Raw genomic sequence first — 12,828 nt, 5'->3', positions numbered from 1 at the left:
GGCTGAGCAAAGAAGATGTATGTAATGATATGTGGCAGTTCTAGCGTAATGTTCCAGATCTCTGTGCAGTTTCATTTCTATAGAACTGCTATAGGTCAAACAGGCCTAATGTGGACACATGTTAAAAACATGTACCTGGTTGATGGTGGGGTGAGTCTTCTTCTTGGAAGTAGTGTCCAGGCCCCACAGAGAGGAGAACCTGCTCTTACGTTTGGACGACGAGGAACGAGACATGGCCTGGGTACGTCTCCTCACCCCGCTCTCTGTACGAGCTGCCACCTAGAGGGAGTAGGGGACAGAGAGAGACCGAGACAGAGAAAGACAGGGAGAGAGAGAGAGACCGAGACAGGGAGAGAGAGAGAGACCGAGACAGGGAGAGAGAGAGAGACCGAGACAGGGAGAGAGAGAGAGACCGAGACAGGGAGAGAGAGAGAGACCGAGACAGGGAGAGAGAGAGAGACCGAGACAGGGAGAGAGAGAGAGACCGAGACAGGGAGAGACAGAGACCGAGACAGGGAGAGACAGAGACCGAGACAGGGAGAGACAGAGACCGAGACAGGGAGAGACAGAGACCGAGACAGGGAGAGACAGAGACCGAGACAGGGAGAGACAGAGACAGGGAGAGACAGAGACCGAGACAAGGAAAGACCGAAAGAGGGAGAGAGAGATTGAGACAGGGAGAGAGAGACCGAGACAGGGAGAGAGAGACAGAGAGAGATAAACAGAGACAGAAGCAGAATCATTATAGGAGTATATCTGACACACAGAACACACCCACACAACCTGACACAGCTGGTTAGGTCAAACCATGGAGGGGTTATACTGTTTAGGTCAGAGGTCATGAATTATAAAACACAGAGGTAGTTATACTGTAGAGGTCATGAATGATAAACACATTCTCAGCACTTTGTCTTCTCTTCTCAGATTTCAACGGTCTCTTAATATACTCCGAAAAAATAAGAGCTTGAAGTGGGATTACAAAAGACGTCCAACGTTCTCTGTCCACATGAAGGTACTCTAACTTAACCTGCATATCACCATTCTGTCAGACGCTTTTATGAGAGAGTGCTGATAATGTTATAGGGGGTAGAGAGAGAGCGCAAGAGAGAGAGAGCGCACGAGAGAGAGCGCCAGAGAGAGAGAGCGAGTACGAGAGAGAGAGAGCCAGAGAGAGAGAGAGCCAGAGAGAGAGCGCCAGAAAGAGCCAGAGAGAGAGCGCGCCAGAGAGAGAGCGCCAGAGAGAGAGAGAGCGCGCCAGAGAGAGAGAGAGCGCGCGAGAGAGAGAGAGAGCGCCAGAGAGAGAGAGAGCGCGCCAGAGAGAGAGAGAGCGCCAGAGAGAGAGAGAGCGCGCCAGAGAGAGAGAGAGCGCGCGCAGAGAGAGAGCGCGCCAGAGAGAGAGCGCGCCAGAGAGAGAGCGCGCCAGAGAGAGAGCGCGCCAGAGAGAGAGCGCGCCAGAGAGAGAGCGCGCCAGAGAGAGAGAGCCAGAGAGAGAGAGCCAGAGAGAGAGAGAGCCAGAGAGAGAGAGCCAGAGAGAGAGAGCCAGAGAGCCAGAGAGAGCGCCAGAGAGAGAGCCAGAGAGAGCTCCAGAGAGAGCGCCAGAGAGAGCTCCAGAGAGAGCGCCAGAGAGAGAGCGCCAGAGAGAGAGTCAGAGAGAGAGACAGAGAGAGCCAGAGAGAGCCAGAGAGATGGAGATAGACAGCGGGATGGAGAGAGCAGAAAAAAGCTGAGTGAAGGAGTGTTATTTCAGACATCTTTTGTTACTCCTACCTTCCTGCTGTCTCTCTGAGTCATTTGACTCCCACCTGTTCTGAGAGAACATGACTGCTTTCCAGAAGGCACCCTATTCCCTATATACACACTACACTGCTGTTGACCAGCCCTATGGGCCCTGGTCAAAAGTAGTGCACTATAAAGGGAGTAGGATGCCGTTTTGGGACGCAGCCCATGTAGGCGTCTAGCAACAAGGAAGCTATTGATCAGCCAATGCACCATGCTGCTCTGCCTACACTCTGCTCCCAAACAAATCAATGTTATCCTTCAGCGCTACCTACGCTTCCAGTGTTCTGCAGCCAGAATCAAGGACCTCAGCTATGTGGAGGAGGCTGGCATTGTGGCAGAGCCTTCAATAAACAGGTGATCGCCCTCAAATAGAAAATAGCACACATCATACGTGACATGTTTTCAGACCCCCCCCCCCAAGTCAGCAACAGATGAACATGGGGGAATTTTTGGGGGACAATCACTGAAGTATTGGACAAATTGGACAATCACTGAAGTATTGGACAAATTGGACAATCACTGAAGTATTGGACAAATTGGACAATCACTGAAGTACATCTCGTGAAAAATAACTTGCTTTGTCCAGTTTAGGTGGGGGTGCGGGGGGCGATGGACAGGGGATGTTTTGGTGTGAGTGTGTCCGTGCGTGTGTGTGTGTGTGTGTGTGTGTGTGTGTGTGTGTGTGTGTGTGTGTGTGTGTGTGTCCATGCGTGTGTAGTTGTGTGTGTGTCCGTGTAGGTGTGTGTGTGTAGGTGTGTGTGTGTCCATGTGTGTGTGTGTGTGTGCCTAAACACATCTATCCTACTCACCAGCGCATGAAAGGACGATACAGAGAAGATTCCGAGGCGTCCCATGGCCAGTTTGGTGGGTCTGGAGGCAACGGCTAGCAGGCGTTTGGGGTTGGGCAGCTCCCCTCCCTGCAGACTGGCCAGGTAACACCGGAACCGGAACAGACTCATGTGGAACTGTTCCAAGTTCTGTTCCCACAGAAAGATCTAGAACACACAAACAACAACAACCCATTTTAAACAGGGCAATCCAGGATGGGTAAATATATTTTTTTTCTTCTCATGGCCGGTCAGCTCTTGCATCCATAGCTGTCTGTGAATTTCAAAGTGGTTACACTTCAACCAGCCCCATGACTCAGATGTTCATCACAACAAGTGGCGGGGTGACAGTCTTGTTGCTGTATATTGAATCCCAGATTGCCCCTTTAATTGGTGTTCATCAGAGAGAAAGATAAGAGAGATGCATGAGAGCTTTTTAACAGCTCGTCTGAGCTGGTAGCTGTTATTACTGACGCCCACGCAAAGTCTCTCCGTCCGCGACGCGTCTCTCTCTCTCTCCAACAAAACCTTTTGTTAGCGGCACCAAGGAGCCCTAAGATGGTGTCCAAGACTTTCCTCTGTTCTCTGCTTCCCGTCGTGTTGTTTAAAGTGCTACTGACCTGCCTGCTCTCTGTAGTCTAATGCCTGCTCTCTGTAGTCTAATGCCTGCTCTCTGTAGTCTAATGCCTGCTCTCTGTAGTCTAATGCCTGCTCTCTGTAGTCTAATGCCTGCTCTCTGTAGTCTAATGCCTGCTCTCTGTAGTCTAATGCCTGCTCTCTGTAGTCTAATGTCTGCTACTGACCTGCCTGCTCTCTGTAGTCTAATGCCTGCTCTCTGTAGTCTAATGCCTGCTACTGACCTGCCTGCTCTCTGTAGTCTAATGCCTGCTCTCTGTAGTCTAATGTCTGCTACTGACCTGCCTGCTCTCTGTAGTCTAATGCCTGCTCTCTGTAGTCTAATGCCTGCTACTGACCTGCCTGCTCTCTGTAGTCTAATGTCTGCTACTGACCTGCCTGCTCTCTGTAGTCTAATGTCTGCTCTCTGTAGTCTAATGCCTGCTCTCTGTAGTCTAATGTCTGCTACTGACCTGCCTGCTCTCTGTAGTCTAATGTCTGCTACTGACCTGTCTGCTCTCTGTAGTCTAATGTCTGCTACTGACCTGCCTGCTCTCTGTAGTCTAATGTCTGCTACTGACCTGCCTGCTCTCTGTAGTCTAATGCCTGCTACTGACCTGCCTGCTCTCTGTAGTCTAATGCCTGCTCTCTGTAGTCTAATGTCTGCTACTGACCTGCCTGCTCTCTGTAGTCTAATGTCTGCTCTCTGTAGTCTAATGTCTGCTACTGACCTGCCTGCTCTCTGTAGTCTAATGCCTGCTACTGACCTGCCTGCTCTCTGTAGTCTAATGCCTGCTCTCTGTAGTCTAATGTCTGCTACTGACCTGCCTGCTCTCTGTAGTCTAATGCCTGCTCTCTGTAGTCTAATGTCTGCTACTGACCTGCCTGCTCTCTGTAGTCTAATGTCTGCTACTGACCTGCCTGCTCTCTGTAGTCTAATGCCTGCTCTCTGTAGTCTAATGTCTGCTACTGACCTGCCTGCTCTCTGTAGTCTAATGCCTGCTCTCTGTAGTCTAATGTCTGCTACTGACCTGCCTGCTCTCTGTAGTCTAATGTCTGCTACTGACCTGCCTGCTCTCTGTAGTCTAATGTCTGCTACTGACCTGCCTGCTCTCTGTAGTCTAATGTCTGCTACTGACCTGCCTGCTCTCTGTAGTCTAATGTCTGCTACTGACCTGCCTGCTCTCTGTAGTCTAATGTCTGCTACTGACCTGCCTGCTCTCTGTAGTCTAATGTCTGCTACTGACCTGCCTGCTCTCTGTAGTCTAATGCCTGCTCTCTGTAGTCTAATGTCTGCTCTCTGTAGTCTAATGTCTGCTCTCTGTAGTCTAATGCCTGCTACTGACCTGCCTGCTCTCTGTAGTCTAATGTCTGCTACTGACCTGCCTGCTCTCTGTAGTCTAATGTCTGCTACTGACCTGCCTGCTCTCTGTAGTCTAATGCCTGCTCTCTGTAGTCTAATGCCTGCTCTCTGTAGTCTAATGCCTGCTCTCTGTAGTCTAATGCCTGCTCTCTGTAGTCTAATGCCTGCTCTCTGTAGTCTAATGTCTGCTACTGACCTGCCTGCTCTCTGTAGTCTAATGCCTGCTCTCTGTAGTCTAATGCCTGCTCTCTGTAGTCTAATGCCTGCTCTCTGTAGTCTAATGCCTGCTCTCTGTAGTCTAATGTCTGCTACTGACCTGCCTGCTCTCTGTAGTCTAATGCCTGCTCTCTGTAGTCTAATGTCTGCTACTGACCTGCCTGCTCTCTGTAGTCTAATGTCTGCTACTGACCTGCCTGCTCTCTGTAGTCTAATGTCTGCTACTGACCTGCCTGCTCTCTGTAGTCTAATGTCTGCTACTGACCTGCCTGCTCTCTGTAGTCTAATGTCTGCTACTGACCTGCCTGCTCTCTGTAGTCTAATGCCTGCTACTGACCTGCCTGCTCTCTGTAGTCTAATGCCTGCTACTGACCTGCCTGCTCTCTGTAGTCTAATGCCTGCTACTGACCTGCCTGCTCTCTGTAGTCTAATGCCTGCTACTGACCTGCCTGCTCTCTGTAGTCTAATGCCTGCTACTGACCTGCCTGCTCTCTGTAGTCTAATGTCTGCTACTGACCTGCCTGCTCTCTGTAGTCTAATGTCTGCTACTGACCTGCCTGCTCTCTGTAGTCTAATGTCTGCTACTGACCTGCCTGCTCTCTGTAGTCTAATGTCTGCTACTGACCTGCCTGCTCTCTGTAGTCTAATGTCTGCTACTGACCTGCCTGCTCTCTGTAGTCTAATGTCTGCTACTGACCTGCCTGCTCTCTGTAGTCTAATGCCTGCTCTCTGTAGTCTAATGTCTGCTACTGACCCTCCTGCTCTCTGTAGTCTAATGTCTGCTACTGACCTGCCTGCTCTCTGTAGTCTAATGTCTGCTACTGACCTGCCTGCTCTCTGTAGTCTAATGTCTGCTACTGACCTGCCTGCTCTCTGTAGTCTAATGCCTGCTCTCTGTAGTCTAATGCCTGCTACTGACCTGCCTGCTCTCTGTAGTCTAATGTCTGCTACTGACCTGCCTGCTCTCTGTAGTCTAATGTCTGCTACTGACCTGCCTGCTCTCTGTAGTCTAATGCCTGCTACTGACCTGCCTGCTCTCTGTAGTCTAATGTCTGCTACTGACCTGCCTGCTCTCTGTAGTCTAATGTCTGCTACTGACCTGCCTGCTCTCTGTAGTCTAACGGTGGCTACTGACCTGCCTGCTCTCTGTAGTCTAACGGTGGCTACTGACCTGCCTGCTCTCTGTAGTCTAATGTCTGCTACTGACCTGCCTGCTCTCTGTAGTCTAATGTCTGCTACTGACCTGCCTGCTCTCTGTAGTCTAATGCCTGCTACTGACCTGCCTGCTCTCTGTAGTCTAATGTCTGCTACTGACCTGCCTGCTCTCTGTAGTCTAATGTCTGCTACTGACCTGCCTGCTCTCTGTAGTCTAACGGTGGCTACTGACCTGCCTGCTCTCTGTAGTCTAACGTCTGCTACTGACCTGCCTGCTCTCTGTAGTCTAATGTCTGCTGTTGACCTGCCTACTCTCTGTAGTCTAACGGCGGCTACTGACCTGCCTGCTCTCTGTAGTCTAACGGTGGCTACTGACCTGCCTGCTCTCTGTAGTCTAATGTCTGCTGTTGACCTGCCTGCTCTCTGTAGTCTAACGGTGGCTACTGACCTGCCTGCTCTCTGTAGTCTAATGTCTGCTACTGACCTGCCTGCTCTCTGTAGTCTAATGTCTGCTACTGACCTGCCTGCTCTCTGTAGTCTAACGGCGGCTACTGACCTGCCTGCTCTCTGTAGTCTGACGGCGGCTACTGACCTGCCTGCTCTCTGTAGTCTAACGGCGGCTACTGACCTGCCTGCTCTCTGTAGTCTAACGGCGGCTACTGACCTGCCTGCTCTCTGTAGTCTAATGTCTGCTGTTGACCAGCCTGCTCTCTGTAGTCTAATGTCTGCTGTTGACCAGCCTGCTCTCTGTAGTCTAACGGAGGCTACTGACCTGCCTGCTCTCTGTAGTCTAATGTCTGCTACTGACCTGCCAGCTCTCTGTAGTCTAATGTCTGCTACTGACCTGCCTGCTCTCTGTAGTCTAACGGCGGCTACTGACCTGCCTGCTCTCTGTAGTCTAACGGCGGCTACTGACCTGCCTGCTCTCTGTAGTCTAACGGCGGCTACTGACCTGCCTGCTCTCTGTAGTCTAATGTCTGCTGTTGACCAGCCTGCTCTCTGTAGTCTAACGTCTGCTGTTGACCAGCCTGCTCTCTGTAGTCTAACGGAGGCTACTGACCAGCCTGCTCTCTGTAGTCTAACGGCGGCTACTGACCTGCCTGCTCTCTGTAGTCTAACGGCGGCTACTGACCAGCCTGCTCTCTGTAGTCTAACGGCGGCTACTGACCAGCCTGCTCTCTGTAGTCTAACGGCGGCTACTGACCAGCCTGCTCTCTGTAGTCTAACGGCGGCTACTGACCAGCCTGCTCTCTGTAGTCTAACGGCGGCTACTGACCTGCCTGCTCTGCTCTCTGTAGTCTAACGGCGGCTACTGACCTGCCTGCTCTCTGTAGTCTAACGGCGGCTACTGACCTGCCTGCTCTCTGTAGTCTAACGGCGGCTACTGACCTGCCTGCTCTCTGTAGTCTAACGGTGGCTACTGACCTGCCTGCTCTCTGTAGTCTAACGGTGGCTACTGACCTGCCTGCTCTCTGTAGTCTAACGGTGGCTACTGACCTGCCTGCTCTCTGTAGTCTAATGTCTGCTGTTGACCAGCCTGCTCTCTGTAGTCTAATGTCTGCTGTTGACCAGCCTGCTCTCTGTAGTCTAATGTCTGCTGTTGACCTGCCTGCTCTCTGTAGTCTAATGTCTGCTGTTGACCAGCCTGCTCTCTGTAGTCTAATGTCTGCTGTTGACCAGCCTGCTCTCTGTAGTCTAACGGCGGCTACTGACCAGCCTGCTCTCTGTAGTCTAACGGCGGCTACTGACCTGCCTGCTCTCTGTAGTCTAACGGCGGCTACTGACCAGCCTGCTCTCTGTAGTCTAACGGCGGCTACTGACCTGCCTGCTCTCTGTAGTCTAACGTCTGCTACTGACCTGCCTGCTCTCTGTAGTCTAACGGCGGCTACTGACCAGCCTGCTCTCTGTAGTCTAACGGCGGCTACTGACCTGCCTGCTCTCTGTAGTCTAACGGCGGCTACTGACCTGCCTGCTCTCTGTAGTCTAACGTCTGCTGTTGACCAGCCTGCTCTCTGTAGTCTAACGGCGGCTACTGACCAGCCTGCTCTCTGTAGTCTAACGGCGGCTACTGACCTGCCTGCTCTCTGTAGTCTAATGTCTGCTGTTGACCAGCCTGCTCTCTGTAGTCTAATGTCTGCTGTTGACCAGCCTGCTCTCTGTAGTCTAATGTCTGCTGTTGACCAGCCTGCTCTCTGTAGTCTAACGGCGGCTACTGACCAGCCTGCTCTCTGTAGTCTAACGGCGGCTACTGACCTGCCTGCTCTCTGTAGTCTAACGGCGGCTACTGACCTGCCTGCTCTCTGTAGTCTAACGGCGGCTACTGACCTGCCTGCTCTCTGTAGTCTAATGTCTGCTGTTGACCAGCCTGCTCTCTGCAGCTCTGTAGTCTAATGTCTGCTGTTGACCAGCCTGCTCTCTGTAGTCTAATGTCTGCTGTTGACCAGCCTGCTCTCTGCAGCTCTGTAGTCTAATGTCTGCTGTTGACCAGCCTGCTCTCTGTAGTCTAATGTCTGCTGTTGACCAGCCTGCTCTCTGTAGTCTAATGTCTGCTGTTGACCAGCCTGCTCTCTGTAGTCTAATGTCTGCTGTTGACCTGCCTGCTCTCTGTAGTCTAATGTCTGCTGTTGACCAGCCTGCTCTCTGTAGTCTAATGTCTGCTGTTGACCAGCCTGCTCTCTGTAGTCTGTTGTCTGCTGTTGACCAGCCTGCTCTCTGTAGTCTGTCTGCTGTTGACCAGCCTGCTCTCTGTAGTCTAAGGGCTGCTGTTGACCTGCCTGCACTCTGTAGTCTAAGGGCTGTTGTTGACCTGCCTGCTCCCTGTAGTCTAATGTCTGCTGTTGACCTGCCTGCTCTCTGCAGCTCTGTAGTCTAATAGCTGCTACTGACCAGCCTGCTCTCTGTAGTCTAACGGCTGTTGTTGACCTGCCTGCTCTCTGTAGTCTAATGTCTGTTGTTGACCTGCTGTGTAGCTCTAACATGTCTAATGGGATGGTTTTTACCAGGGCACTGGAGCAGCACATTATTCATCAGTGTGTCCCACTCTCCTCTCAGTCCTGTACTAGTTGTTGGGCGAGTGGTGCTAGAGCCAGGGTGGAGGGGGGAAAAGGAGACCCTGTCCCTCTGCCAACTAGCCCAGAGAAGAAAGGGAAAGTACAGGACATTCCTCTGTCAGATATGGGCTGGGATATGGAGCTGCGTCCCAAATAGCACCCTATTCCCTATATAGTCTACTACTTTAGACCAGAGCCCCCTAACTCAAATTAAAAACTACCAGTGACCCCTCGACCCTATTCCAACCACACGGTTCAAAAGATGCTCATCGAGTTTGTAACCAACCTGATCAACAAGTCCATCAACACTGGACCAGTGCTGTCAATATTTACACATCGCTGACATCACACCTTTGTTCAAGAAAACCATTCCTTGACCAAGACCTCTCGAACTACAGGCCTATTTTCAACCTCCCATTTCTATCTAAAGTCCTGGAGAAGATCTTGGCAACTCAACTTCACTCACACCTAGCTCTAACCAGCTTTATGAGGTTCTCCTGAGTCTGGCTTCAGATCCATGCGTAATACTGGAGACAGCCCTGGTTGAAGGTTGTTAATGACCTGCTCATGGCTGCCGATACAGGATCCCCCCACCATCTTGATTCTTCTGGACCCGAGTGCTGCTTTCGACACAGTAGATCACGCAATTATACTGCAGCGCCTCAGAGAGCACACTGCCATCTGTGGGAATGCCCTAAAACTGGTTCACCTCCTACCTCTCTAACCGTAAGCAGTACATCACCCTCTGTGAGGCAAGATCGGAGGAGACCACCATAACCCGCTGTGTTCCTCAAGGGTCAGTGCTAGGACCCACTGTCTTCGTTCTTCACATGCTCCCACTTGGCCAGATCTTCAGACAACACAGTGTCCATTTCCACTGCTCTACAGACCACATACAAGGTGTACATTAAAACCAAGCCTGACACGACATCTGGTCTGTCAACTTTGTTGGAAGAGGTTAAGTCTTGGATGCAGAACAACTTCCTCCAACTCGACAACAGCAAGACAGAGGCCATGCCCCCAGCAGACTACCAACTCCTGCAGCGTCCTCCCTGCCATAGACAGCCACATCATCCCCCAACTCCTGCAGCGTCCTCCCTGCCATAGACGGCCACATCATCCCCCAACTCCTGCAGCGTCCTCCCTGCCATAGACGGCCACATCATCCCCCAACTCCTGCAGCGTCCTCCCTGCCATAGACGGCCACATCATCCCCCAACTCCTGCAGCGTCCTCCCTGCCATAGACGGCCACATCATCCCCCAACTCCTGCAGCGTCCTCCCTGCCATAGACGGCCGAATCATCCCCCAACTCCTGCAGCGTCCGCCCTGCCATAGACGGCCACATCATCCACCAACTCCTGCAGCGTCCGCCCTGCCATAGACGGCCACATCATCCCCCAACTCCTGCAGCGTCCTCCCTGCCATAGACAGCCACATCATCCACCAACTCCTGCAGCGTCCGCCCCCGGAAACCAAGATTTACGGCCCAAACCACTCCCTTTACCGGGATAAATAACTGAGAGAAAACGGTAAATTAGAATACATTGTTTATATCAACAGTATGACGTGGATTGGAACTGTTAAATCAACGATCAGGGTGGGGACAGACGGCCCATCTCAGGGAGGGGGACAGACGGCCCATCTCAGGGAGGGGGACAGACGGCCCATCTCAGGGAGGGGGACAGACGGCCCATCTCAGGGAGGGGGACAGACGGACCATCTCAGGGAGGGGGACAGACGGACCATCTCAGGGAGGGGGACAGACAGACCATCTCAGGGAGGGGACAGACAGACCATCTCAGGGAGGGGGACAGACAGACCATCTCAGGGAGGGGACAGACAGACCATCTCAGGGAGGGGGACAGACGGCCCATCTCAGGGAGGGGGACAGACGGCCCATCTCAGGGTGGGGACAGACGGCCCATCTCAGGGAGGGGGACAGACGACCCATCTCAGGGAGGGGACAGACGACCCATCTCAGGGAGGGGAGGGGGACAGACAGACAGACAGACCATCTCAGGGAGGGGAGGGGGACAGACGGCCCATCTCAGGGAGGGGAGGGGGACAGACGGCCCATCTCAGGGAGGGGAGGGGGACAGACGGCCCATCTCAGGGAGGGGAGGGGGACAGACGACCCATCTCAGGGAGGGGGACAGACGACCCATCTCAGGGAGGGGGACAGACGACCCATCTCAGGGAGGGGAGGGGACAGACAGACCATCTCAGGGAGGGGAGGGGGTCAGACAGACCATCTCAGGGAGGGGAGGGGGACAGACAGACCATCTCAGGGAGGGGAGGGGGGGACAGACAGACCATCTCAGGGAGGGGAGGGGGTCAGACAGACCATCTCAGGGAGGGGAGGGGGTCAGACAGACCATCTCAGGGAGGGGAGGGGGACAGACAGACCATCTCAGGGAGGGGAGGGGGACAGACCATCTCAGGGAGGGGAGGGGGTCAGACAGACCATCTCAGGGAGGGGAGGGGTCAGACAGACCATCTCAGGGAGGGGGACAGACAGACCATCTCAGGGAGGGGAGGGGGACAGACAGACCATCTCAGGGAGGGGAGGGGGACAGACAGACCATCTCAGGGAGGGGAGGGGGACAGACAGACCATCTCAGGGAGGGGAGGGGGACAGACAGACCATCTCAGGGAGGGGAGGGGGACAGACCATCTCCCTGAGATGGGTCGTCTGTCCCCTCCCTGAGATGGGTTGTCTGTCCCCTCCCTGAGATGGGTTGTCTGTCCCCCTCCCTGAGATGGGCCGTCCCCACGGTTATGCATAATAACACTAATAACCTCAGTCTCTTGCTCAACAGACCCACACCTGAATGCAGGATAAGACAGACTAGAACAGCTTGCTGGATTTTTTATTTTATTTTTACCAGTAGACTATTGGAAGAATGTTAAATCCAGCAGCCAACCGAAAGGAGGAGCGAACCGCACAATGGATATACACTATAGTAGTTATTTATTCAGAACCATAACCATTCAATCTTTATGAAGAGAAGTAAAAGCCTTCTGAATCTAATTCTAGTCCTGTATTATTCAAAGCATGTCACTAGAATGATAAAGATAAGGACAACAAAACATATTTCATTTAGCCTAACTGACGCAACAACAGAGGAGAGAAAATGGGAGGTTCAGTTGAAGTAGGAAGTGTACATACACCTTAGCCAAATACATTTAAACTCATTTTTTCACAATTCCTGACATTTAATCCTAGTATAAATTCCCTGTCTTAGGTCAGTTAGGATCACCACTTTATTTTAAGAATGTGAAATGTCAGAATAATAGTAGAGAGAATGATTTATTTCAGCTTTTATTTCTTTTATCTCATTCCCAGTGGATCAGTAGTTTACATACATTCAATTAGTACATCAGCCCTGAGACACCAAGGCATTGTGGGGAATATCCAGCATGGAAGAGGAGGCTTTGGCCTGGCAGCAAGCAAACCAACGTTCTCTTGCTAAACAAGGGCAATGGACGCGGTGGGAAGGCCTGGAGAGGAGAAAAATCAACTGGAGTGAGCTTTGGCAAATGGAGGCAACATCAGCTTCATCATAAGAGCTGTTTATGATGTGCTTCCATCACCAAAAACCCTACATCAATGGTATGGTGAGGACCCGACCTGCCCCCTCTGCCCAGCTCCAGCGACTCTCAGGCATATAATGACAGGTTGCAAGACCAGCCTCTCACAAGGCCGCTACACCTGGAGGCACAATCAGGTCCTCAAGAGCCTGACTGCAGCACTTGAGACCAAGGGGAGTGCAACCAATTCATTACCTCCAAAAACAAGCAATCCCGTCAAAACAACAACA

At 52.2% G+C, this 12,828-nt stretch overlaps 1 protein-coding gene across 3 annotated transcripts in view; it reads right to left on the bottom strand.

The window, feature by feature from the left end:
* The window catches only part of LOC112266214 (rho guanine nucleotide exchange factor TIAM1-like), a 209,093-nt gene that overhangs the window by 97,544 nt on the left and 98,721 nt on the right, over positions 1 to 12,828 (bottom strand). For all 3 annotated transcript variants that reach the window (XM_042296490.1, XM_042296489.1, XM_042296488.1), the window contains exons 9-10: positions 2,589 to 2,774; positions 136 to 279 (exon numbers count right to left, since the gene is read on the bottom strand). In XM_042296490.1, coding sequence (XP_042152424.1) covers positions 136 to 279; positions 2,589 to 2,774 — 330 coding nt within the window. The remainder of the gene's footprint in view (positions 1 to 135; positions 280 to 2,588; positions 2,775 to 12,828) is intronic.

The sequence above is a fragment of the Oncorhynchus tshawytscha genome, linkage group LG13 (assembly GCF_018296145.1).
Source record: "Oncorhynchus tshawytscha isolate Ot180627B linkage group LG13, Otsh_v2.0, whole genome shotgun sequence".
Classification (NCBI taxonomy): Eukaryota; Metazoa; Chordata; class Actinopteri; order Salmoniformes; family Salmonidae; genus Oncorhynchus; species Oncorhynchus tshawytscha.
Note: the sequence above shows the minus strand (reverse complement) of the source record. Positions and strands in the feature narration are given on the sequence as shown.